This window comes from Trachypithecus francoisi, unplaced genomic scaffold, assembly GCF_009764315.1.
Source record: "Trachypithecus francoisi isolate TF-2019V2 unplaced genomic scaffold, Tfra_2.0 Lachesis_group10, whole genome shotgun sequence".
NCBI classification, from domain to species: domain Eukaryota; kingdom Metazoa; phylum Chordata; class Mammalia; order Primates; family Cercopithecidae; genus Trachypithecus; species Trachypithecus francoisi.
Genome location: NW_022681455.1, coordinates 83,172,042 through 83,199,259, shown reverse-complemented (window position 1 = coordinate 83,199,259; position 27,218 = coordinate 83,172,042). Strand labels below are relative to the sequence as shown.

General features: G+C 52.3%; 1 protein-coding gene and 1 long non-coding RNA gene across 2 annotated transcripts in view; one reads left to right on the top strand and one right to left on the bottom strand.

The window, feature by feature from the left end:
- The window catches only part of MVP (major vault protein), a 29,367-nt gene extending 6,789 nt beyond the window's left edge, over positions 1 to 22,578 (top strand). Inside the window, exons 2-15 of the mRNA XM_033218077.1 lie at positions 3,698 to 3,857; positions 4,063 to 4,258; positions 7,123 to 7,246; positions 7,325 to 7,456; positions 9,430 to 9,524; positions 11,052 to 11,288; positions 14,553 to 14,834; positions 15,967 to 16,211; positions 16,286 to 16,483; positions 18,404 to 18,790; positions 19,792 to 19,908; positions 20,090 to 20,216; positions 21,416 to 21,604; positions 22,306 to 22,578. Of these exons, the coding sequence (XP_033073968.1) occupies positions 3,733 to 3,857; positions 4,063 to 4,258; positions 7,123 to 7,246; positions 7,325 to 7,456; positions 9,430 to 9,524; positions 11,052 to 11,288; positions 14,553 to 14,834; positions 15,967 to 16,211; positions 16,286 to 16,483; positions 18,404 to 18,790; positions 19,792 to 19,908; positions 20,090 to 20,216; positions 21,416 to 21,604; positions 22,306 to 22,533 (2,682 nt within the window). The 5' untranslated portion in view covers positions 3,698 to 3,732 and the 3' untranslated portion in view covers positions 22,534 to 22,578. The remainder of the gene's footprint in view (positions 1 to 3,697; positions 3,858 to 4,062; positions 4,259 to 7,122; positions 7,247 to 7,324; positions 7,457 to 9,429; positions 9,525 to 11,051; positions 11,289 to 14,552; positions 14,835 to 15,966; positions 16,212 to 16,285; positions 16,484 to 18,403; positions 18,791 to 19,791; positions 19,909 to 20,089; positions 20,217 to 21,415; positions 21,605 to 22,305) is intronic.
- Positions 17,812 to 25,998, bottom strand: LOC117087634. Its single transcript, XR_004438871.1, has 2 exons — positions 25,475 to 25,998; positions 17,812 to 20,257 (listed from the first exon to the last, which is right to left on the bottom strand). It is a non-coding gene; the product is annotated as an uncharacterized LOC117087634 (long non-coding RNA).
- Between the last annotated feature and the right edge of the window lie 1,220 nt (positions 25,999 to 27,218).

The following is a 27,218-nucleotide window of genomic DNA, read 5'->3' as shown; positions in this document are numbered from 1 at the left end:
AACAGAGCCAGGAGATCGGAAAGCAAACCCCTGTGCTCCCAAACTGCAGAAGAGGTTAGACAAGCCACCCTCCTCCAAGCCAAGGGAAAGTAACTTTGAGCAAAAATGAGCAACAGAAAAGTATCAAGGTCAGATCTCATACAAAGTTGCAAGATGAAAGAATGAGCAGGAGAATAACCTCCCTGTGATGTGGAAAGTGTGCCAGGAAAACAAACCCAAACTGTAACCTCTTTCAGAATGAGGCAAGGCAGTGAGGAAACTATATAAAAACATGAAAACAGCCGATCAGAGTTGTAAGCCTGGGCAGTCTGGGTTGGAATAGGTGCCCCGAACCACGGGACTGTGAGGCCTCTCTAGAAAGACAGGACCAGGCATTCCACCAGGGTTCTAGTCCCGACAGTACCACTAGCTTGTGGCCTTGAAGGATTCATTGTCCCTGTCTGGGTCTCAACTATTGAGAGCTCCACTATCCCATATGGGATCAACCAGCCATATTTGGCCATCTAAATTAAAATTAGCTGTGTATGGTAGCTCACACCTCTAATACCAGCACTTTACGAGGCTGAGGATTGCTTGAGCCCAGGAGTTCGAGACCAGCCTAGGCAACATAGCAGCACCTTGTCTCTGCAAAAAAAAAATGAAAACATTAGCTAGGCGTGGTGGCACGTGCCTGTAATCCCAGCTACTCAGGAGGCTGAGGTGGGAGGATCGCTTGAGTCTGGAGGTCGAGGCTGCAGTGGGCCATGATTGTACCACTGACCTCCTGCCTGGGCAACAGAACAAGACCTTGTCTCAAAAAATGATTTTAAAATTTAGTTCCTTAGATGCAGTAGCCACATTTTATTTATGTTTTTCTGAGACAGAGTCTTGCTCTGTCACCCAGAACTGGAGTGCAATGGTGAGATCTTGGCTCACCGCAATCTCTGCCTTCTGGGTTCCAGCAATTCTCCTGCCTCAGCCTCCCAAGTAGCTGGATTACAGGCATGTGCCACCACGCCCAGCTAATTTTTGTATTATTAGTAGAGACAGGGTTTCTCCATGTTGGCCAGGCTGGTCTCAAACTCCTGACCTCGTGATCTGCCCGCTTCAGCCTCCCAAAGTGCGAGATTACAGGCATGAGCCAGCATGCCCGGCCACTAGCCACATTTTAAGTGTTCAGGGGCCACATGTGGATGTGGCTAGTCCAAAGACAGCACAGATTTAGAATATTCCCCATCATTGTAGAAAGATTTAGAATATTCCTCATCATTGGACACTGCTGAGTTAAAGGGTTTTTGTTGTTGTTGTTTTTTCAGATGGAGTCTCGCTCTGTTGCCCAGGCTGGAGTGCAATAGCACGATCTCTGCTCACTGCAACCTCTGCCTCCCAGGTTCAAGCAATCCTCCTGTCTCAGCCCCGCTAGTAGCTGGGAATACAGGCACCCACTATCATGACCGGCTAATTTTTATATTTTTAGTACAGACAGGATTTTCCCATGTTGGCCAGGCTGGGTCTCAAACTCCTGACCTCAGGTGATCAACCTGCCTTGGCCTCCCAAAGTGCTGGGATTACAGGTGTGAGCCACCGTGCCCAGCCAAGTTAAAGGGTTTTTAAACAATAGCCGGGCAGTGCAATGGCATGGCTGTAAGGCAGCAGGGGGTGGTGGGGACTGTGGTAGGTGGGAAAGCTTGTATTCCATCTAAATGGGGCAGCTGCTGCTTGACTGTAGGCTGTATTGCTGGTCTTCTAATTCTTCAAGTGAAGCAGGAATTGGGATTTTGTGAAGACTCACAATTTCTAAACAAAAAGTTGAAATTTTACAGATTGTGGGGCTCAAGTGTAACTCCTCTTGGGCTGTATCCAGCCTGATTCTATAATTTGTGGCTCCTGCCTGTTTGTCCTTGGCCAGGCCACTCCCTTCTTCCCCTCACTTGTATTTTTCACCTGGGGTTAGAGGCTGGGTAGATGGTGGAATTGATGAGGAGCTACTTCTTTTTTTTTTTTAAAGACAGAGTCTCGTTCTGCCTCCCATAATGCTGGGATTACAGGCATGAGCCACTGCACCTGTCCTGGCCAGACATTTTTGAGGCCACCACCAGACAAAAGAGGCTCCTCATCGGCCAGGTGTGATGGCCCATACCTGTAATTCCAGCATTTTAGGAGGCAGAGGCAAGAGGATTGCTTGAGGCCAGGAGTTCGAGACCAGCCTGGGCAACATAATGAGACCTCATCTCTACAAAAAAAAAAAAAAAAGGCTGGGCGCAGTGGCTCACACCTGTAATCCCAGCACTTTGGGAGGCTGAGGCAGGTGGATCACAAGGTCAGGATATCAAGACCATCCTGGCTAACGTGGTGAAACCCCATCTCTACTAAAAATACAAAAAATTAGCCGGGCATGGTGGCGGGTGCCTGTAGTCCTACTACAGCTACTCAGGAGGCTGAGGCAGGAGAATGGGGTGAACCAGGGAGGTGGAGCTTGCACCAAGATTGCACCACTGCACTCCAGCCTGGGTGACAGAGCGAAACTCCGTCTCAAAAAAAAAAAAAAAAAAAGCGGGACATGGTGGCATGCACCAGTAGTCTCAGCTACCCAGGAGGCTGAGGCATGGCTTTTGTGAGCTATGATCGCACCACTGCACTCCAGCCTGGGTGACTCCGTCTCAAAAAAAAAAAAAAAAAAGTCTGACCTGAGTCTCTTAAGGATGAGGCCCTAGAGCACCTAGTGAACTTGGTCCCATTTGTGTGACTCAAAGGGACTTGTCCAAAGTCCAAGGGTTGCTGGGGGCAAGGGTGGGGCTTAGTAAGGGCATGTAACATTCCTGAACAGGCCAGCACTGGGTGAAACCACTCAGGATTCAGAAGCAGGTGGGATGGGGTGGGTGGAACATGATAATCAATCATCCCCCTTCTCCTTCCTTTCCACCCCACCCTTGCTCACAACTGTAGGAGCTAAGGGTGGGAGAGAACTGGGGAGGACGGAGCCAGAGTGATTTGCAGTGTTACTAATGCAACTGGTTCTATGGAAACCTCAGTGCCGTCTGGGATCCCTTTCATGAGCAGTGGACTAGGTCTTCACATTCAGCCCAGGATTACTACAGCGTAAGAACGGGGAGGGGGAGCATAGACACAGCTCATGCAAACATTCCTTTTGTTTGTTTATGGCTGAATCCTAGCCACTGGACTACCTGAGGCATACAGATATTCTTTGGCTGTGGGCTGACGTTTGAATACAGCTGGGGCCTCAGGATTCTCTGAAATAAAGGGCTGCCTCCCTCTGGAGGAGCCAGGCAGCTCCTCAGAGCAGCTGCCCATTGCGTGCTGGACAAGGCCATGTCACTGCCTCCATGGCTCCCCAGTCTCCCAGCTTGCTGTATCTCTCCACCTTAGAAACTGGGAGCGCCTTGATCTGAAAGCTCTTTGCAGTGCTGGTGGCAGTGTAGGGGAAAGTAGTTGATGGGAGCAAGGGAAAGGAATTGGCAAGGAACCCAGGGCCTCTGGTTCACTGCGTCAAGCCATTCTTTAAGGTCAGGATGGGCTGTGTCGTCTTGGGTGGGGTGAAGACAGGGAGCGGTGAGCATGTGGATGCGGACAGGGAAGGGTGCAGTGACCTGGCTGGAGGAGGTAGGGCCGTATCCCACCCAGAGTCTGTCTCCAGACTCATGACGGCCCCATCCCAGGCTCCCTGGGTTCATCCTGTGTCTTCTCCCTCACCTACCAGTCATCTTCTGGTGAGCCCTGGGCTTAAGAGTCACCATGGCAACTGAAGAGTTCATCATCCGCATCCCCCCATACCACTATATCCATGTGCTGGACCAGAACAGCAATGTGTCCCGTGTAGAGGTCGGGCCAAAGACCTACATCCGGCAGGACAATGAGAGGTGGGTGTGGGGGCTGGGCTATGGGGGAGCCTCAGGGATGTGGGGGCCCAGTGGTCTGGCTGGCATGATGGTCCTTTTCCTCCTCCGTTTCCAAGCAGGAATGGCCCTCGCTTGGGTGACAGAGAGGTTTCTCTCTCATTTGGTGTCCCCTTTGGTAGTGGAGACATGGTCCCAGGTCCTCACACCTCTTCTCATCTTCTTGCAGGGTACTGTTTGCCCCTATGCGCATGGTGACCGTCCCCCCACGTCACTACTGCACAGTGGCCAACCCTGTGTCTCGGGATGCCCAGGGCTTGGTCCTGTTTGATGTCACAGGGCAAGTTCGGCTTCGCCACGCTGACCTCGAGATCCGGCTGGCCCAGGACCCCTTCCCATTGTACCCAGGGGAGGTGCTGGAAAAGGTACCTGGCTTTCTCTCTCCCTATGCCCCATCCTACCTGTCCTCCACCTGCCTTGGGCTCTGTACTGCTGCCACCTTCTTCTTCTTCTTTTTTTTTTTTTTTTTGAGGCAGAATTTCGCTCTTGTCGCCCAGGCTGGAGTGCAGTGGCATAATCTTGGCTCACTGGAAGCTCCACCTCCCGGGTTCAAGTAATTTTACTGCCTCAGCCTCCCAAGTAGCTAGGATTACAGGAACCCACCGCCACGCCCGACTAATTTTTGTATTTTTAGTAGAGATGGGGTTTCACCATGTTGGCCAGTCTGATCTCGAACTCCTGACCCCAGGTGATCTGCCTGCCTCAGCCTCCCAAAGTGCCGGGATTACAGGCATGAGCCACTGTGCTCAGCCTGTACTGTTTTCTAAAGGGAAAACAAACCAGGGCAGTGGGAGGGGTGGGGAGAGATATTTGCTGGCTCTCCCCAAGGGTGGAATTGACTCACTGTACTTCCACTCACCTCCAGCCACCCCCATCCTCCACACATGCCCCAAACACACCTGCCTCTTTTCTGAGAACTATTGGTCCATCTCACCTGCTAATCTCCCAGGCTCCAGAGCCTACCAGAAGTGCCCAGTCAGTCTGGCATTAAATGGCGTGTGCCAAGATTAAAGCAGTTCACTCACCCAGTGCCAGACACTGGTGGGCAGTGCCAAAGCAGCAGTGACAAGCCCGGGCCCCGGGCTGTGCCTATTCTAGGAGAAGCCATCGCAGGCCTGAACCTACAGCCAGGCTCTTGTCCCCCTTTGGTCTCAGGCCTGGGCCTGAGCAGGTGGGCGTCCCACCTTCATTCCCTTACCTATTCTTCCACCTTTACCTTCTGGCCATTTAATGGTTTTTTTTACTGACTTTACTAATCAGTGCTGCTTGATCCTGAAAGCATAATAGCAGGACATGGGGAACTTTTAGAGACATTCATGTCCACTTAGGTGCAGACAGTTTGGGGGAAGAAGTGTGTGGGTAGAGAGAAAATGAAGAATGATTAAGACAATAACCCTTAAGGAATCCAAGTGAAGAGTATATAGGGATTTTTGTGCCTTTTTTTTTTTTTTTTTTGAGATGGAGTCTCACTTTGTCGCCCAGGCTGGAGTGCAGGGGCGTGATCTCGGCTCACTAGAAGCTCCGCCTCCCGGGTTCACGCCATTCTCCTGCCTGAGCCTCCCGAGTAGCTGGGACTACAGACACGCGCCACCATACCTGTCTAATTTTTTGTATTTTTAGTAGAGACGGAGTTTCACTGTGTTAGCCAGGATGGTCTCGATCCACCTGCATTGGCCTCCCAAAGTGCTGGGATTAGAGGCGTGAGCCACTGTGCCGGCCTTTTTTTTTTTTTTTTCTTCTTCTTTTATTGAGACTGGATCTCCCCTGTTGCCTAGACAGGAGTGCAGTGGGGTGATCATAGCTCACTGCAACCTCAACCTCCTGGACTTAAACGATCCTTCCACCTCATTCTCCCAAAATGCTGGGATTGCAGGTGTGAGCCACCACGCCCTGCCTAAGCTTTCATTTTAAAGAATACGTTCGACTGGGCACAGTGGCTCACGCCTCTAATCCCAGCACTTTGGGAGGCCAAGGTAGTCAGATCACTTGAGGTCGGGAGTTTGAGACCAGGCTGGCCAACACGGTGAAAACCCATCTCTACTAAACATACAACAATTAGCCAGGTGTGGTAGTGCGTGCCTGTAATCCCAGCTATTTGGGAGGCTGAGGCATGAGAATCACTTGAACCCGGGAGGTGGAGGTTGCAGTGAGCCAAGATTGCACCACTGCACTCCAGCCCGGGCGACAGAGCAAGACTCTGTCTCAAAAAAAAATAAAATAAAATAAAAAATAGCTGGGGGTGACACCTGTAATCCCAACCACTCAGGAGGCTAAAATGGGAGGATCACATGAGCCTGGGAGGTTGAGGCTGTTGTGAGCCATGGTTGTACCACTGCAGTCCAGCCTGGACGACACAGGGAGACCCCGTCTCCCAAAAAAAAAAAAAAACCAGCCCTTCCTTTGAGCGCCCCCGTTTCAGTTCAAAGGGTCTTCTCTAACTTCTCCTTCATCTGAACTCCTGAAGACCCTCTTGCCTTGACAGTATTTGTAGTCTACTGGGACAGAATGGTTAGTGTCTGTATGTTATCACCTTGCTGGAACTTAAATTTCATGATACGTTCTCTCCACCACAACCAGGGTGCCCTGCAGCAAGGAGATGAGCAAGGAAAGCCTCTCTGAGCAGCGAGCCTCCAGCCCTGCTCGCCATCCAGTGTGTGGCCAGCGGGTGGAGTGGAGTCGCTCTGCCTGCTCCTTCAGCCCGGGACCAGCCTCATCAGAGTCGGGCGCGGTGGGCAGGCTTCACTCAAAACCAGAGTTCAAGTCTTGATTCGGTTTCTCACTAGCTGTGTGACCTTGGTCATGTCTCCTGATTATTTATTTATTTATTTATGAGACAGGGTCTTGCTCTGCCACCCGGGCTGGAGTGCAGTGGTGCAATCATAGCTCACTGAAGCCTTAACCTCCTGGGCTCAAACGATCCTCCCACCTCAGCCTCCAGAGTAGCTGGGACTACAGGTGTGCGCCGCCACCATGCCTGGCTAAATTTTTTTTTTTTAGAGATGGGGTCTTGCTATGTTGTCCAGGCTGGTTCTTGAATGAGGTCAAGTGATCCTCTTACCTCAGCCTCCCAAAGTGCTGGGATGAGTGGTGTGAGCCACTGTGCCCGGTCTCCACCCTCGTCTTATTTCAGGACATACAGAGATGGATGCTGTGGACCCGCCTCCAGAGCATCAGGCATGGGGGGGTCACAGCACTGATTGTTCTGTGTCCCCACCTTCTTCCCCACTAGGACATCACACCCCTGCAAGTGGTTCTGCCCAACACTGCTCTCCATCTAAAGGCGCTGCTTGATTTTGAGGATAAAGATGGAGACAAGGTGGTGGCAGGAGACGAGTGGCTTTTCGAGGGACCTGGTAAGTTCTGTCTCCATAGGGCTCCCTGCCTTCCTGCCACAGCCCTGATACCTTCTGACCATTACCTTCCCTCCCCAGGCACGTACATCCCCCGGAAGGAAGTGGAGGTTGTGGAGATCATTCAGGCCACCATCATCAGGCAGAACCAGGCTCTGCGACTGAGGGCCCGCAAGGAGTGTTGGGACCGGGACGGCAAGGAGAGGGTGACAGGTGGGTTCACCAAGGGGCGATGATGGTGGGGTGGGCAGGAGGGGTCCCCACTGCAGGGGAAGCAGGGGAAGGTTGGGGAAAGTCTCCTGTAGTCTCAGAGAGGCGCTTTCCTGGTATCTTTTGAAAGCTGTTGAGGGCCACCCATTGTCCTTCCTTCCCCACCGCCACTTCATGCTGTTTCCACTTCGTTTGGAAAATGTAACCATGACCATGAGGATGCGGCTTTTCCTTCCCCCACCTTCACCATGAGCTGTGGGCAGTGGCCATGTCTTATCTGATTCTGGATCAACAAAGCAGATGTTCAAATACAGTTGACAAATGTAGGCCAATAGGTATAGTGGCTCACACCTGTCATCCCAGCACTTTGCCAAGGTGGGTGGATCGTCTGAGCCCAGGAGCTCAAGACCAGCCTGAGCAACACAGTGAGACCCCCTCTCTACAAAGAGTTTAAAAATTAGCCGGGTGCTGTGACATGCACCTGTGGTCCCAGCTACTCAGAAGGCTAAAGAGGGAGGACTGCTTGAGCCCAGGAGTGGAGGCTGCAGTGAGCTGTGATTGCACCACTGCACTCCATCCTGGGCAACAGAGGTACTACCTCAAGGTACTACCATTACCACTCTCTATATATTAACACTGGGATACAGAATGCAGGTTGCTTGCCCTGGGGTGTGGCCAGGCAGGGCGAGGCTGGGACCTGCATCCAGGTACTCTGACTTCTCCAATAAACCAAAGGACATCCACAACTCCAACAGAGGCAGTTCTGCTGCCCATTTTAGTGGAAGGACAAAAGTTGGTCTTTGGAGCTTAGAGAAGGCAGAGCAGGCTGTTATAGCAGCAACTTGGGTATCTTAGGAAGGCTTTTAGGCCGGGTGTGGTGGCTCACGCCTGGAATCCCAGCACCTTGGGAGGCCAAGATGGGCAGATCACTTGAGGCCAGGAGTTCCAGACCAGCTTGGGCAACATGGTGAAATACCATCTCTACAAAAAATACAAATATTAGCTGGGCTTGGTGGCACGTGCCTGTAATCGCAGCTACTCAGGAGGCTAAGGCATGAGAATCACTTGAACCCAGGAGGCTGAGGTTGCAGCGAGCTGAGATCCCAGCCTGGGCAACAGATGGAGACTCTGTCTCAAAAAAAAAAAAAAAAAAAAAAAAAATACTGGGGTAGGTTTGTTTTCCTCTGGCCTCAAAGAAGTGAATAAGAGGACTGCAGTCAGCTGGGTGCAGTGGCTCACGCCTATAGTCCCAGCACTTTGGGAGGCCGAGGCGGGTGGATCACGAGGTCAGGAGATCAAGACCACGGTGAAACCCCATCTCTACTAAAAGTACAAAAAATTGGCCGGGCGCGGTGGCTCACGCCTGTAATCCCAGCACTTTGGGAGGCCGAGGTGGGCGGATCAGGAGGTCAGGAGATCGAGACCATCCTGGCTAACACAGTGAAACCCCGTCTCTACTGAAAAAAAAAATACAAAAAATTAGCCAGGCGTGGTGGCGCGCGCCTGTAGTCCCAGCTCCTCGTGAGGCTGAGGCAGGAGAATGGCGTGAACCCGGGAGGCGGAGCTTGTAGTGAGCCGAGATGGCGCCACTGCACTCCAGCCTGGGCGACATAGCGAGACTCCATCTCAAAAAAAAAAAAAATTAAAAAAAAAAGTACAAAAAATTAGCCAGGTGAGGTGGCGGGCACCTGTAGTCCCAGCTACTAGAGAGGCTGAGGCAGGAGAATGGCATGAACCCGGGAGGCGGAGCTTGCAGTGAACTGTGATACCACCACTGCACTCTGGCCTGGATGACAGAGCAAGACTCCGTCTCAAAAAAAAGAGGACTAAAAGGACTGCAATCAGGACCTTGAGCCTGGGGTCAGCGGTGTCTTTTTGCCTATGAAATCTGTCAATCCCGTGTCTAGGCTGTGGGGGAGGGCAGGTGGGGAGCAGGCTGGGGGACTCTTGTCCCTTACCCTCCACTCTTGGCCCAGGGGAAGAATGGCTGGTCACCACAGTGGGGGCGTACCTCCCAGCGGTGTTTGAGGAGGTTCTGGATTTGGTGGACGCCGTGATCCTTACGGAAAAGGTTGGTGCTTTTGGGGCTGTGGTTTAAGGGACCTGGGGCTAGGGAACCCTCTGAGTGGCAGAGAATGGTGGCAGAATGGCATGAGAGTGAAAGAGAAGCAATAATTTTAGGGTCACTTAAAAAAATTCAGAGTTCAAATTGCCTGAGGAGTATTCTGGATCATCTGAAGAGTTAAATAGTCTTTCTGGGGCCAGATGCAGTGGCTCACCTCTGTAATCTCAACAATTTGGGGCCGGGCGCGGTGGCTCAAGCCTGTAATCCCAGCACTTTGGGAGGCCGAGGCGGGCGGATCACGAGGTCAGGAGATGGAGACCATCCTGGCTAACACAGTGAAACCCCGTCTCTACTAAAAAAATACAAAAAAATATCTAGCCAGGCGAGGTGGTGGGCGCCTGTAGTCCCAGCTACTCGGGAGGCTGAGGCAGGAGAAGGGCGTGAACCTGGGAGGCGGAGCTTACAGTGAGCTGAGATCCGGCCACTGCACTCCAGCCTAGGCGACAGAGCGAGACTCTGTCTCCAAAAAAAAAAAAAAAAAAAAAAATTGGAAGGCTGAGGCAGGAGGATCACTTGAGCTCAGGAGTCTGAGACCAGCCTGAGCAACACAGAACTCATCTCTACAAAAAATTTAAAAATTAGCTGGGTGTAGTGGAGCACGCCTGTAGTCCCAGTTACTCCAGAGGCTGAGGCAGGAGAATCGCTTGAACCCCAGAGGCGGAGGTTGCAGTGAGCCATGATCATGCCACTGCACTCCAGCCTGGGCAACAGAGCAAGACCCTGTCTCAAAAAAAACAAAGTCAGGCCGGGCGCGGTGGCTCAAGCCTGTAATCCCAGCACTTTGGAGGCCGAGACGGGCGGATCACGAGGTCAGGAGATCGAGACCATCCTGGCTAACACTGTGAAACCCCGTCTCTACTAAAAAAAAAAAATAGAAAAAAATAGCCGGGCGAGGTGGCGGGCGCCTGTACTCCCAGCTACTCGGGAGGCTGAGGCAGGAGAATGGCGGTAAACCCGGGAGGCGGAGCTTGCAGTGAGCTGAGATCCGGCCACTGCACTCCAGGCCGGGCAACAGAGCGAGACTCCGTCTCAAAAAAAAAAAAAAAAAACAAAGTCAGCCGGGCACGGTGGCTCACGCCTGTAATCCCAGCACTTTGGGAGGCTGAGGCAGGAGGATCACCTGAGGTCAGGAGTTGGAGACAAGTCTGGTCAACATGGTGAAACCCCATCTCTACTAAAATTACAAAAATTAGCTGGGTGTGGTGTCATGTGCCTGTAATCTCAGCTGCTCAGGAGGCTGAGGCAGGAGAATCGCTTGAACCCAGGAGGTGGAAGTTGCAGTGAGCTGATATCGCACCATTGCACTCCAGCCTGGGCAACAAGAGCGAGATTCTGACTCAAAAAAAATCCCTGGATTGGTAGAAATTGTCCCTGAGACCTGGGAGCATTGGGAGAGTTTGGTGGCCAATCTGGCTCCCAGATCCCCTGAAGTTGGAGGCAGGTCACTCAAATACCCAACACCTTGCTCTGCAGACAGCCCTGCACCTCCGGGCTCGGCGGAACTTCCGGGACTTCCGGGGAGTGTCCCGCCGCACTGGTGAGGAGTGGCTGGTGACGGTGCAGGACACGGAGGCCCATGTGCCAGATGTCCACGAGGAGGTGCTAGGGGTTGTGCCCATCACCACCCTGGGCCCCCACAACTACTGTGTGATTCTCGACCCTGTCGGACCGGATGGCAAGAATCAGCTGGGGCAGAAGCGTGTGGTCAAGGTGAGGTCCCTACACCCCCCACAGAGGACTGTCCTGGGAGATGTATGCCCTCTAGTGGCACGAGGCCCTCGGCCCTCTCTCCCTTCTCTCCTTTCTCTCCTCCAGAGGCACGTTCTGGGAACACCTTCTGTGCCTTTACACGCTTAGTTCTTACACGCCTGAGACACTGACCCATTTGGTTCCTGGCAGCCTCTAACCCCTCAGACCTGAAGTTAATTCCCCTTCTGGGAAGGTCTCCTGGCTACCCTCTGCCTGAGACTCTGAAACTCTCTGATACAGTCATGTGCCACTTAATGATAGGGATACAGTCTGAGAAATGGTCCTTAGATAATTTTGTCTTTGTGCAAAAGAGTGCACTTATGCAAACCTAGATGGCACAGCCTACTATCACCTAAGCTAGATGGTGTAGCCTGCCCCTAGGCCGCCAACCTGTGCAGCATGTGACTGTCCTGAATACTGCAGGCAGCTGAACACAATGGTAAGTACTTACGTATCTAGCCATAGAAAAGGTAAGGTAAAAACACAGTATGAAAGCTTCATTATCGGCCAGCAAGTGGCTCATGTCTGTAATCCCAGCACTTTGGAAGGCCAAGGCAGGTGGATCACTTGGGGTCGAGTTCAAGATCAGCCTGGTCAACGTGGGGAAACCCTGTTTCTACTAAAAATACAAAAATTAGCCGGGTGTGGTTGTGGGTACCTGTAATTCCAGTTACTCGGAAGGCTAAGGCACAAGAATCGCTTGAACCCCGGAGATCAAGCCTGCAGTGAGCCGAGATTGTGCCACTGCACTCCAGCCTGGGCGACAGAGTGAGATTATCTCAAAAAAAAAAAAAAAAAGAAGAACTCCATTATAATCTTACAGGACCACCATGCACAGTCTGTAGTGGACTGAACTATCACGCAGTGACTATACTTCACATCTTTTATATTCTGGTGTGCACTTTGCTTTGTCATCTTTTGTAAAACAAACCTCTTGGTTTACCCTCTCCCACCCGCTACCTCATCCCCTCTCTGAACTATATGTGGGAATACCAGCAGTTGCCAAACTCATTCTGTAAAGGGGGCTGGATGGTAGATATTCCGGGCTCCGTGAGTCATCGTTTCTGTGGAAGTTCTTCAACTCTGCTGTTATGTCGGGAAAGCAGCATGGGCAGTACGTAAACAAGTGAGTACTGCCATGTTTCTGGAATATTTTATTTGCAAAAACAGGAGGCAGAAAAAGTAGAAATAGGCCAGACACGGTGGCTCACACTTGTAATTCCAGCACTTTGCGAGTCCAATGCAGGTGGATCACTTGAGATCAGGAATTGGAAACCATCCTGGCCAACATGGCGAAACCCCTTCTGTACTAAAAATACAAAAAACAATTAGCTGGGCATGGTGTCAGGCACCTGTAAACCCAGCTTCTCTGGAGGCTGAGGCAGGAGAATCGCTTGAACCCAGGAGGCGGAGGTTGCAGTGAGCCGAGATAGCACCACTGCCCTCCAGCCTGGGTGACAGAGAAAGACTGTCTCAAAAAAAAAAAAAAAAAAAAAAAAGTAGAAATAACCCAAATGTATGTATTTAATGAATGGATAAAAAATTGTAGCATATTCATACAATGGAATATCATTTAGCCATAAGAAAGAAATGGCAGGCCAGGCGTAGCAGCTCGTGACTATAATCCCAGTGCTTTGGGAGGCCGAGGTGGGAGGAATGCTTGAAGCCAGGAGTTCGAGACCAGCCTGGGTAACATAGTGAGACCCCATTTTTACAAAAACTTTAAAAAATTGGCGAGGTATGGTGGCACACCTGTAGTCCCAGGTACTTGGGAGGCTAAAGTGGGAAAATCACTTGATCCCAGGAAGTGGAGGCTATAGTGAGCTAGGACTGTGCCACTGTACTCCAGCCTGAGGCAATAGAATGAGATCCTGTCTCTAGGGGGGAAAAAAAAGAAAGAAATGACATACTTATAGGTGATACAACGTGGATAAAATTGAAAACGTTATGCTAAGTGAAAGAAGCTGGCCGGACACGGTGGTTCACGCCTGTAATCCTAACACTTTAGGAAGCTGAGGCGGGCACATCCCCTGAGGTCAGGAGTTCAAGACCAGCCTGGCCAACATGGTGAAACACCATCTCTGCTAAAATACAAAAATTAGCTGGGCATGATGGCGGGTGCCTGTAATCCCAGCTACTCCTCGGGAGGCTGAGAGGGGAGGATCCCTTGAACCCGGGAGACAGTAGTTGCAGTGAGTCAAGATCCCACCACTGCACTCCAGCCTGGGCTGCTGAGCGAGACTCCATCTCAAAAAAAAAAAAAAAAAAAACTAGACATCAAAGGCCACATATTGCATGATTCCATTTATATGAAATGTCCAGAATAGGTAAACACATAAAATAGACTCGTGATGGGTGGGGTGGGTAGGGAGTAGAAGTAACTTCTAGGTACAGGATTTCTTTTCAGGGTGATGATGAAAATATTCTAGACTTAACATAGTAGTGATGGTTGGACAACTCTGAGAATACTAAAACAACTGAATTGTGAATTGTATACTCTAGATGGGAAAATTTCATATGTGGATTATATCTCAATAAAATTTTTTTTTAAAAGGCAGTGCTGGGCATGGTGGCCCACGTCTATAATCCCAGCACTTTGGGAAGTTGAGGTGGGCAGATCACTTGAGTCCAGGACTTTGAGACCAGCCTAGGCAACATGGCAAAACCCCATCATCTACGAAGCACACAAAAATTAGCCGGGTGTGGTGACGCGCATCTGTAGTCCCAGCTCCTTGGGAGGCTGTGCTGGGAGGATTGCTCGAGCCTGGAAGGTTGAGGCTGCAGAGAGCTGAGATCATGCCACTCACTGCACTCCAGCCTGGCCAACAGAGCAAGACTGTCTCAAAAAAAAAAAAAAAAGGCAGAATCCAGATTTGGCCTGAAAATCAGAGTTTGTTGAGCCCTAGGTTACACCATCTCTAGAAAACAAAGCCCGGAGAAAGAAGAAAAAACAGGTTTTTTTTTAAGGGTTTAGCTTGCGTGGATCCAGGTTCTGACAGTTTATGGAATCTTTCAAGGACACGTTTGAGCAGATGAGATTCGGCAGACGTTTGTGTAGAGCCTCCCAGTCCAGACAGTGCCTCACTGTATTATGTGGGGGTGGTGGCGGGCTTCTGGGGCTCCTGTCCTCCACACAGGCCTGAGGCAGCACGGGGCTGGGGAGGTGCCATCGGAGGCACCCGCAACCCTAAAGGCACTGCCCCTAACCGGACGTCTCCCCACTAGGGAGAGAAGTCTTTTTTCCTCCAGCCGGGAGAGCAGCTAGAACAAGGCATCCAGGATGTGTACGTGCTGTCGGAGCAGCAAGGGCTGCTGCTGAGGGCCCTGCAGCCCCTGGAGGAGGGGGAGGATGAAGAGAAAGTCTCACACCAGGCTGGGGACCACTGGCTCATCCGTGGACCCCTGGAGTATGTGCCATCTGCCAAGGTGGAGGTGGTGGAGGAGCGCCAGGCCATCCCTCTAGATGAGAATGAGGGCATCTATGTGCAGGATGTCAAGACTGGAAAGGTAATGGCTGGGGGTGGGTGGTGGTGCTGCCACGTGGCCTTGGCCTTGGTGGTGGCTTTTTCTGGGTGTGTGGGAGAGGTGGGCAGGGACTTCAGTAGCATGGAGAGCCACATCAGGTTGACTGTATGGTTGGGGGAAGGTACTATGTGGAGTGTTTGCCATCCTGACTTAAATATCTCATTTGAAATGTTAGAACCGACCAGATGCGGTGGCTCACGCCTGTAATCTCAGCACTTTGGGAGGCTGAGGCGGGCGAATCACCTGAGGGCAGGAGTTCGAGACTAGCCTGGCCAACATGGTGAAACCCTGTCTACTAAAAATACAAACATTAGCCAGGCGTGGTGGTGGTCCGAGTAGTCCCAGATACTTGAGAGGCTGAGCCAGGAGAACTGCTTGAGCTGGGAGGTAGAGGTTGCAGTGAGCCAAGATCACACCACTGCACTCCAGCCAGGGCGACAGAGTGAGACTCCATCTCAAAAAAAAAATTAGAACCTCTACTAAGAGGACAAGCGGGGGTTTAGGACAGGGACCCTGTCCCACAGCAGACCTGGTTCCCAGCATATAAAGGTCTGTTGGGGTGGCCAGGGAACAGGAAGGACCTCCTCCCTCATGCCCATATCCCAGTGGAATCTTTCATTTTTGCTGCTTCATCTAAAACCTTGACCTTGATTTGACCTCGGGCCACATCTCCAACCTTCTCTAAGAATCCAAGCTGGAAGTCCAGCTCGGAATCCGAGGGAGCATCCATGTACATGACCTACTTCACCGTCCCTGGGGTGCCCTCCAAACTGCCCCATGAAGGAAGATTCTAGAAATAACATTGAGCACCTTCTCTGTGCCAAGAGCGTTTGAGCTAGACATGTGAGATGTCATTCACCCCTAGACCCTGCAAGGTAGCCACTGTCAAGTCCACTTGACAGAGGAGGAAACTGAAGCCCAAGGGGTGAGGTAGTTAGCCCATGATGATAGGGCCAACAGATGGCAAACCCGGGCTGGTGCCTGGCCTCCCGGCAGAGAAGGTGTTTAACCTCGCACCACGCCTTCTATGGACGGGCTGTGCTTCAGGACAGCTGGGTGGATCTTCCTCCCTTCCACCCTTACGGGCAGCGTCCCTCCCTGTCCTTGTCTCAAGGTACGCGCTGTGATTGGAAGCACCTACATGCTGACCCAGGACGAAGTCCTGTGGGAGAAGGAGCTGCCTCCCGGGGTGGAGGAGCTGCTGAACAAGGGGCAGGACCCTCTGGCAGACAGAGGTGAGAAGGACACAGCTAAGAGCCTCCAGCCCTTGGCGCCCCGGAACAAGACCCGCGTGGTCAGCTACCGCGTGCCCCACAACGCTGCCGTGCAGGTGTACGACTACCGAGAGAAGCGAGCCCGGTGAGCGCTGGCAGGGCAGGGTGTAGGGGGCGGCTCTCCACAGGTCTGACTCTGACTCCTGGCTGTCTCTGCAGCGTGGTCTTTGGGCCTGAGCTGGTGTCGCTGGGTCCTGAGGAGCAGTTCACGGTGTTGTCCCTCTCGGCTGGGCGGCCCAAGCGTCCCCATGCCCGCCGTGCGCTCTGCCTGCTGCTGGGGCCTGACTTCTTCACAGACGTCATCACCATTGAGACGGCGGATCATGCCAGGCTGCAACTGCAGCTGGCCTACAACTGGTAAAAACGGGGACAGGGCACGGGGGTGCACTCCTGGAATCCTAGCACTTTGGGAGGCTGAGGTGGGAGGATCGCTTGAGCCTAGGAGGTCCAGGCTGCAGTGAGCCGTGATGGCCCCACTGTACTCCAGCCTGGGTGACAGAACAAGATCCTGTTTCTAAACAAAAAAAAAAACAGATAAGCAGTGGGTGATGGTTCCTGCTGGGTGCAGCCTAGGAACCCCAAAAAAAGGAGGTGCCTGCTCAAGTGCTGGGCTCCTCATGAGGGCAGGACACCTCATTCAGTGCCAAGGTCAAGAGGGAACCCAGGAGTTCACGCAAATCCAGGGAAGGCTTGGGCTCACCTCTTGGAGTCAGGACTCATGGATCCAGTAGCAGGACACTACCCCAGCTAAGCTCCCAGTGTGCATGCAGTCAAATGTTTAACTGCCAGGCTGTTAAAAGATGCATGGGACACAGCCGGCGGGAGTGGGCAGTGCGAGTGAGTAGCGAGAACACAAGCTCTGAAACTGACCACCCTGGCCTGCACCCCAGCCCTGCTGTTTGCAGCCTATGGACCTGGACAAGGGACAGGGTGCTTTCCTCAGTTTCCCTATCTGTAACATGAGGAAGACAGCATTACCTCCTTCACAAGGCCATTGAAAGGATGCAATGAGCATTAGAACAGTGCCTATATTGGTCAGAGCTCAATAGCAGCTATTAGGATTGGGTGAGATAAGTCATATACAGAAACAGTGTTCATGACCAGGCACGGTGGCTCACACCTGTGATCCCAGCACTTTGGGAGGCTGAGGCGGGAGGACTGCCAGGAGTTTGAGACCAGGCTGAGCAACATAGCAAGACTTTCTACAAAAAAATTTTATAAACTAGCTGGGCATGGTGGTACATGTCTATAGACCCAACTACTTGGAAGGCTGAGTTGGGAGAATTGCCCGAGCCCAGGAATTTGAGGCTGCAGTGAGCTATGATTGTGCCTCCACACTCCAGCCTGGACAACAGAGACCCACAGAGACCCTGTCTTGAAGGAAGGAAGAAGGAAAAAAGAAAAGTCGGGCGTGGTGGCTCATGCCTATAATCCCAGCACTTTGGGAGACTGAGGCAGGCAGATCACTTGAGGTCAGGAGTTTGAGACCAGCCTGGCCAACATGGTGAATCCCTGTCTGTACTAAAAATACAAAAATTAGCCAGGAGTGGTTGTGGGCACCTGTAGTCCCAGCTTGTAGTCGCAGCTACTCAAGGGGCTGAGGCAGGAGAATCGTTTGAACCCAGGAGGCGGAGGTTGCAGTGAATCCAGTTTGTGCCACTGCACTCCAGCCTGGGAGATGGAGCGAGAATCTGTCTCCAAAAAGAATGTTCAACACTCCCAAGCATGCCCCTCGCCTCTTAGCTTAGAGCAGTCAGTGCCCTGATGGCGGCAGGCAGCTGCTGACGTATTCCCAAGTACTATAGCATCATAGTTAAGAGCACAGGCCCCAGAAGCAGGTGCCTGGTTCAGTTTTCTGGCTTGTCACATGTTATATGGCAAGTCTTGGGCCAGCCACTTGACTTCTCTGGACCTCTACTTCCTCATCTGTAAAATGGGGGTGGTGATCATCGCCATCTCATAGGGTGGCCGAGCAGATTAAAGGAGAACATGTGTTAAGTTTTTAGGATCTTACCAGGCATATATTAGCACTCTCTATTGTGAGGGACCCTGCCCAGCCACACAGGGTGAGTGTTGAAGTTCTTCTCGGAGAGAGTTGCTGGCTGGGCATGATCACATGTGTAGTCCCAGCACTTTGGGAGGCTGAGGTGGGAGGGTTGCCTGAGCCCAGGAGTTCAAGACCAGCCTGGGTAACATGGCAAGACCTTGTCTCTTCTAAAAAAGAGAGAGATTCCTGGGTAAAAGCAGCTTCCCCATTCTGGGCCTGTTTGTTCACAGGCACTTTGAGGTGAATGATCGGAAGGACCCCCAAGAGATGGCCAAGCTCTTTTCAGTGCCAGACTTTGTAGGTGATGCCTGCAAGGCCATCGCATCCCGGGTGCGGGGGGCCGTGGCCTCTGTCACTTTCGATGACTTCCATAAGAACTCAGCCCGCATCATTCGCACTGCCGTCTTTGGCTTTGAGACCTCAGAAGCCAAGGGCCCCGACGGCATGGCCCTGCCCAGGCCCCGGGACCGGGCTGTCTTCCCCCAAAACGGGCTGGTGGTCAGCAGTGTGGACGTGCAGTCGGTGGAGCCTGTGGATCAGCGAACCCGGGACGCCCTGCAACGCAGCGTCCAGCTGGCCATCGAGATCACCACCAACTCCCAGGAAGCAGCGGCCAAGTGAGTGAGGCTGGGAGCTCGGCTGCCCATAATGCCCATGGCAGGCCACTGCTGGGACCTGGATAACCTGGCATCCCCTATGGACTGCCTTCTGCCATCTCTACCCCCAAGGATCTATTCTCTACCCGACAGATCTGGTGACCCACTTAAAATGTGAATTAGGCTGGGCGCGGTGGCCCATGCCTGTAATCACAGCACTGTGAAAGGCTGAGGCAGGAAGATCACTTGAAGCCAGGAGTTTGAGGCTGCAGTGAGCCATGATTACGCCACTGCACTCCAGCCTGAGCAACAGGCCTGGGAGACTGACCCTGTCGCAAAAGAAAAAAAAAAAAAAAAGCACATATCAGATGTGATTCCTGCAGCCTCTCATCTTGCATGTGATAAGACCCAAACTCTGTCCTGCAGGTCCAGCCGACCTCCCGCAATTTGCCTTCTAGCCTCCCCCTTCCATGTTCCTTGCCCCCAGAACTTGTTCCAGCTGACATGTTCCAGCGCCACTGGCTTCCTCTGCTCCTTCAATGCACAGCTTGGACCTACCTGAAGGTCTTTTGCAATGGCTGTTCCTGCTGCCCAGAAAGCTTCCCCCCACCGGCCCCCAGGCTCCCTTCCAGGCAGGCTCCTCCTAGTTTCAGCCCAAAGATCCCCTCCTTGGGGAACCGTTTTCTTTCTCTCACAGCTGCATAGCAACCTCTTTGCCTGGTCTCTCCCACTTTACTACCTTCAAGATACTTGTCACTGTCTGAAATCCTCCTTGTGTACTTGTTTTTTCCCCCACTCAAGGGGCGTGAAAGCAGGGACTATGGTCATGCCTGCATTTGTCGGGCCTAGAATGACACTGGCTTGTGACGCATATACCATTCTGGGTTGAGTTGCGTATCAGGTGCCTTCTAGGGGCCGGGGTCTGTCCCGGGCACCGGTTTCGTTGGTGGTCTCTGCCCTTGGTGCTCCTGTTCCTGCTCCAGCCCAATGCCAGCCTCTCACCTGCACTCTGTCTCCTCCAGGCATGAGGCTCAGAGACTGGAGCAGGAAGCCCGCGGCCGGCTTGAGCGGCAGAAGATCCTGGACCAGTCAGAAGCTGAGAAAGCTCGCAAGGAACTCTTAGAGCTGGAGGCTCTGAGGTGGGTTGAAAACTAGAGGAGGAGACTGGCAGCAGCTGAGAGTCTTGGGACGGCAGCCGGTGGGGGCAGCAGGCCAGGGTTGGGGGGTGTGGATGAGACAGTGCACGGCTACAGCATAAGTCAAGGCCATGAGGGGACTGGGCTGTCTCCCGGGTCTTACCTGACTCTGCCTTCTCTCCAGCATGGCCGTGGAGAGCACCGGGACTGCCAAGGCGGAGGCCGAGTCCCGTGCAGAGGCAGCCCGGATTGAGGGAGAAGGGTCTGTGCTGCAGGCCAAGCTGAAAGCACAGGCCTTGGCCATCGAGACGGTGAGTAGGAGGAGGCATCAAGAAGGGAGTGGCCTTGAGACCTGGAGAAGACCCATTGCCTACAGTCCCTGAGACTGTATAGGACACCAGGTCCCCCAGCATCCCATGCAAGTATTTGTATTTGACAAAGTCCATTGCCTTGTAGGATTCGTTGACTCCATTGCTGGAAGGTAAGGATTAGAACACCCATTTTGCAGCTGGGCGCTCATGCACTGTCCACCTTGGCACAAGCGCTGCGTGTGCTTCACACGCATGATCTTATTTAATGCTCAAAATCCCATTAAGAGGCCGGGTGCTCACGCCTGTAATCCCAGCACTTTGGGAGGCCGAGGTGGGTGGATCACCTAAGGTTAGGAGTTCAAGACCAGCCTGGCCAATATGGTAAAACCCCATCTCTACTAAAAATACAAAAAATTAGCTGGGTGTGGTGGCATGCGCCTGTAATCCCAGCTACTCAGTAGTCTGAGGCAGGAGAATCGCTTGAACCCAGGAGGTGGAGGCTGCATATTGCTAACATTGTGCCACTATACTCCAGCCTGGGCAACAAGAGCAAAACTCCACCTCAAAAATAAGTAAATAAAAATAAATGTAAAAAGAGACCTAGGCCGGGCACAGTGGCTCAAGCCTGTAATCCCAGCACTTTGGGAGGCCGAGATGGGCGGATCACGAGGTCAGGAGATCGAGACCATCCTGGCTAACATGGTGAAACCCCGTCTCTACTAAAAAAAATACAAAAAACTAGCCGGGCGTGGTGGCGGGCGCCTGTAGTCCCAGCTACTCGGGAGGCTGAGGCAGGATGGCGTGAACCTGGGAGGCGGAGTTTGCAGTGAGCTGAGATCTGGCCACTGCACTCCAACCTGGGTGACAGAGCGAGACTCCGTCTCAAAAAAAAAAAAAAAAAAAAGACCTAGTGTGGTGCCTCATACCTGTAACCCCAGCAGTTTGGAAAGCTGAGGTGGGAGGATCATTTGAAGTCAGGTCGAGACCAATTCAAGACCAGTCTGGGTAACATAGCAAGACCTCATCTCTACATAAAACAAAATTTAGTTGGTTGGGTGTGGTGGCATGTGCCTGTAGTCCCAGCTACCCAGGAGGCTAAGGCAGGAGGATCCTTTGAGCCAGGAGTTCAAAGCTGCAGTGAGTCCTGATCTGCATTCCAGCCTGGGTCAAAAAATAATGCTGGATTTTTCCCCTTCCAGGAGGCTGAGCTCCAGCGGGTCCAGAAGGTCCGAGAGCTGGAACTGGTCTATGCTCGGGCCCAGCTGGAGCTGGAGGTGAGCAAGGCTCAGCAGCTGGCCGAGGTGGAGGTGAAGAAGTTCAAGCAGATGACAGAGGCCATAGGCCCCAGCACCATCAGGGACCTTGCTGTGGCTGGGCCTGAGATGCAGGTGAGAGTTGGGGAAGGCGTGTTGGTTTCAGGACCAACCTTGGAACCAGGAAGGCAGAGCCAAGGCGGAAAACACAACATCTGGAAAGATGGTGGGGAAGGGAGGGGTGAGTGACCTGTCCCTGCATCACAGGTCATTCACGCAGTGTCACGCTGCATCAACATCAGGCACTTTACTAGACCCAGCAGTGAGCCAGAGCTTGGAGGAGACAGGAAATGGATGGGACACCAGTCTGTGACAAGCGTTTCCAAGGCAGTCAAGCAGGGTGGTCAAATGCAGGGGAGATGACCCTTCAAATCAGCTGACTTGGCCGGGCGCGGTGGCTCAAGCCTGTAATCCCAGCACTTTGGGAGGCTGAGGCGGGCGGATCATGAGGTCAGGAGATCGAGACCATCCTGGCTAACACAGTGAAACCCCGTCTCTACTAAAAAATACAAAAAACTAGCCGGGCGAGGTGGCGGGCGCCTGTAGTCCCAGCTACTCGGGAGGCTGAGGCAGGAGAATGGCGTAAACCCGGGAGGCGGAGCTTGCAGTGAGCTGAGATCCGGCCACTGCACTCCAGCCCGGGCAACAGAGCGAGACTCCGTCTCAAAAAAAAAAAAAAATATATATATATATATATCAGCTGACTTAAGGAGGGTCACTTTGAAGTGGCCAGGGTTTGACACCCATCTAAACTTCCTCTTGTTCTCGCCTTCCAGGTAAAACTGCTCCAGTCCCTGGGCCTGAAATCAACCCTCATCACCGATGGCTCCACTCCCATCAACCTCTTCAGCACAGCCTTTGGGCTGCTGGGGATGGGGCCCGAGGGTCAGCCCCTGGGCAGAAGGGTGGCCAGTGGGCCCAGCCCCAGGGAGGGGATGTCCCCCCAGTCTGCTCAGGCTCCTCAAGCTCCTGGAGACAACCACGTGGTGCCTGTACTGCGCTAACCCCTGATTAATACAATGGAAGTTTCTGGGCATTTAAAATCTCAACGCTTTTCTCTTGTCTGACATTGGTTGGGGTCAACAGAGAGCTTAATGGTGGGGAGGGGAGGTGTTCCTGACATCTTTTTGTTTTTCGAGATGGAGTCTTGCTCTGTCACCCAGGCTGGAGTGCAATGGCGCCATCTCTTTTCACTGCAACCTCCGTCTCCCAGGTTCAAGTGATTCTCCTGACTCAGCCTCCTGAGTAGCTGGGATTACAGGCACGTGCCACCACGCCCGGCTAATTTTTGTACTTTTTAGTAGAGACGGGGTTTCACCATGTTGGCCAGGCTGGTCTCGGACTCCCAACCTCAGGCGATCTACGTGCCTTGGCCTCCCAAAGTGCTGGGATTACAGGTGTGAGCCACCATGCCCGGCCGACATCTTTAGATAGTTACAGGAAACTGTTCTCCATAAAGGGGAGAAGACCCCAAGGCAGGGGGAGGATGAGCTGGAAGTCACCCAGTAGGAATGTGGCCCCAAAGCCTTGTGCACGGAGTGGCTGCCGGCTTCCTAGAGCCCAGATAGGCGCGGTGATGCCACGGGTGGGGCCATGGGGCCCACAATGGCCACATCTCACCACCGGTTCTCCAGGAGCCCAGCTGCGCGGTAGCTCTCAGCCTCTAACCCTTCAGCTGTGTCAGATGCAGCCCAGCTTCCCATCGGGGAGGCGCTCTCCGGCGCCACCGGCTGGTAGCGCCCGCAGCGCCATTGGACGTGCCAGGCTTGCACCTGGTGCTGTGCACTTCTCCCTTCCTAGGTCGGGGTGTCAGGTTGGGGAGGAGGACCCTGCCTAGGGCAGTAGAAATTGGGCATCTCCTTGAGCTTCTGGTCTGGGCTCTTTGGGAGCACTGAAGGGGGGGTGCCCTTATCCTACTCTCTCCCCGACAACCAGTAAGGGGTCCTCATTTGAAAGAAGGATCCAGGTGCAGTCAGGCTGGGTGCACCAGCCCTTTAGGGCCAGGTAGAGTTGTAGGTGGCAGGCCCGCCCCGTCTCTGCCGAGGAAGTAAAAAGATTCTAGGGACCCAGTGCAGGAGCTTAGGCCTGTAACCCCAGCACCTTGGGAGGCCAAGGAACGAGGATCACTTGAGACTAGGAGTTCGAGACCAGCCTGGGCAACATAGCAAGACCCCCATCTCTACAAAAAAAAAAAAAAAAAATATTGTGGCATGCATCTGTGTTCCCAGCTACTTGGGAGGCTAAGGTGAGAGGATTGCGTGAGCCCAGAAGTTGGAGGCCACAGTGAGCTATGATCATATCACTGCACTCCAGCCTGGGTGACAGAGGGATACCCTGTCTCTATAAAAAACCCCTAAAAGCCTCCCTAACTCCCTCATCTTCCCCTCCCTGTAATATTTAGTGGAAAAAGCCCTATCCCCACTGAAATCACTTCCCTCCCTCTCTGCCCTGCCCCTGACCAGCTGCACGTTGCTGGAGGAGGAACACCCCACGGAGCTGACTGATCTTATTTTAAGCTCATGGGAACAAATATTGAGGGAGGTGCAGCTCCTCGGACTGTGCTGCTCTGTCTTGTGTGCGATCCGCTTCGAGACAACCATTCACACCACCTCTCCTCTCAGCCACCTACACCCCTGCCCACTTTCTCTCACCTCTTTGAGAAAATAGAAGCAAATTGGGTAGGAAGGCCCTTCCCAGCAACAAACCTAACAAACTGCTGGCATCTGTACTCTGTCCTCCTTCCTGTTCCCACTCTGGGTTCCTCTCCTTGGGCTCTAGGAGGGAGGGCTGCATTCCTTCCCTGATTGCCGTCCTCTCCTGTGCTGTCAATTTTTTTTTCTTTTCTTTTTTTTTGAGACTGAGTCTCGCTCTGTCAACCAGGTTGGAGTGCAGTGGTGTGATCTCAGCTCACTGCAACCTCTGCCTGGTGGATTCAAGTGATTCTCCTGCCTCAGCCTCCTGAGTTGCTGGGACGACAGTCATGCACCACCATGCCCTGCTAATTTTTGTATTTTTCGTAGACATGAGGTTTTGCCATGTTGTCCAGACTGGTCATGAACTCCTGATCTCAAGTGATCCACCTGCCTCGGCCTCCCAAAGGGTTGGGATAACAGGTGTGAGCCACTGCACCCAGCTGATATGCCAACAATTTCTTCTGTCCTGCATCATCATCATCAGGATATAGACATGTCTACTCTGTCCATATAAAACAACTCCCTTAACCCTATGAGCCCCTCTACCTCCCACCTCTCCTTTTTCCATCACAGCTAAATTTTTCCAGAGTTCTCTGTGGTCTCACTTTACATTTCTCATCTCTCATCTCTTCAAACCACTCCAGATAGGGCCAGGCATGGTGGCTCACACCTGTAATCCCAGCACTTTGGGAGGCCAAGGCGGGTAGATCACCTGAGGTCGGGAGTTTAAGACAAGTCTGCCCAACATGGTGAAACCCTGTCTCTACTAAAAATACAAAAATTAGCCAGGTGTGGTGGTGGGTGCCTGTAATCCCAGCTACTTGGCAGTCTGATGGAGGAGAATCGCTTGAACCCAGGAGGCGGAGGTTGTAGTGAGCGAGATCGCGCCATTGTACTCCAGCCTGGGCAACAAAAGCAAAACTCCAACTCAAAAAAAAAAAAAAAAAAAACCACCCCAGGCAGCTTCTGTTTCTGCCCCTTACGTTACAGAAACGGCTCTATTCGGTGTCACCAGTAATGTCCCGTTGCTAAATCCAGTAGTTGATCGGTCACTTGGCACAGTTGGCCATTCCTCCCATGCTGAGCTTTCCTGATGTCACCTGTTCTAGTTTTCTTTCTCGCTTCTCTCAGCCTCTAATTTGTGGTTTCCCTGAGGCCCACTTCTCATGCCGACATTCTTGTCCAGTCGCATGACCTTAGATGGTCTCTATACCACTGACCTCCGAATCCATTACTCCAGCTCTGACCTCACCTAAGAGCCCTGGACTCATTTCCAATCCATGCCTTGATGTCTCCACGTGGACCTCAGTTGGTGATCAGGCTTTGGCTCTCCCCAGTGAAATGGGGAGACGACATCCCCGTTTCAGGGAATGGGGGAATGACATCACATGCCCGCTCTTCCCTCTTCCATATAAATGGGTGACCAGCAATGTTCCCAGTGGAGGCTGCTCCAACTGCCTGGGTCCCAGGGAGAAGATGGCGTGAGGCGCAGCCACGGCTGACCTGCAACAGACGTGTGGCAGGAGTGAGAAATGTTTGCTGTATTAAGCAACTGAGACTTGGGGGGTTTTGTTACCACAGCATAACCTAGCCTATCCTGACTACTTCGTATACCTCACAGGATTGTAAGATCCCATAGGTCACAGGGGAAACTGCTCTAAATTGTATGCACGGGGCTGGGTGTGGTGGCTCATGCCTGTTATCCCAGCACTTTGGGAGGCCGAAGCAGATGGATCACCTGAGGTTGGGAGTTCAAGACCAGCCTGGCCAATATGGTGAAACCCCGGCTCTACTAAAAATGCAAAAAAAAAAAAAAAACTAGGCTTGGTGGCACATGTCTGTAATTCCAGCTACTCAGGAGGCTGAGGCAGGAGAATCGTTTGAACCCGGAGGTGGAGGCTGCAGTCTGCCGAGATCACACCACTGCACCCCAGCCTGGGAGAGGGCAAAACTCCATCTCAAAAAAAATTATATGCATGAAGAGGGGCCCAGCACAGGCCATAGAGTGGGGAAGACGGGACTTGCTGGAAATATAGTGAGCCTCTCTCTCAAAATATATATATTTTTTTAGATTAATTTTTTAATTTTAAATTTATTTTGAATTTCATCCCAGGGGCTTGGGGTTGCCCAAAGCAACCTGTTTTCTGAAAGAAGCCTGAAATATAACATATATTGAATTTTTTTTCTTTTTTTTTTTAGAGTCTCGCTTTGTCACCCAGGCTGGAGTGCAGTAGTATGATCTTGGCTCACTGCAACCTCTGCCTCCCAGGTTCAAGCAATTCTCCCACCTCAGCCTTCTGAGTAGCGGGGATTACAGGCATTTGCCACCACACCTGGCTACTTTTTGTATTTTTTGGGTTTTTTTTTTTGAGACAGTTTTGCTACTGCTGCCTAGGCTGGAGTACAATGACACGATCTTGGCTCACTTCAACCTCTGCCTCCTGGGTTCAAGCGATTCTCCTGCCTCAGCCTCCCAAGTAGCTGGAATTACAGGTGCTTGCCACCACACCCAGCTAATTTTTGTATTTTTAGTAGAGATGAGGTTTCACCATGTTGGCCAGGCTGGTTTCGAACTCCTGACCTCAGGTGATCTGCCCGCCTCGGCCTCCCAAAGTGCTGGGATTACAGGCATGAGCCACAGTGCCCAGCCCTAGTTTTTTATACCTTAAAAATTGGGCCTATGTCTAATCCAAAAAAAAAGTTATTTTAGATTAAATTAGCCAGGTGAGGTGGCATGTGCCTGTAGTCCCAGTTACTCAGGAGGCTGAAGCAGGAGGATCACTTGAACTCAGGAATTTGAGGCTGCAGTGAGCTATGACGGCACCGTTGGACTCCAGCCTGGGCAACAGAGTGAGACCCTGTCTCAAAAAACATACATACATAGAGAACAGTGTGAGCTCTGATGAAGTTCAACACAGCCTGTTTTTGTCTAGCGCTAGAACAAATGACTTTTCTTTGGTCGAATACCGAAGTAATTGATGTGTGGAAGGACCGCT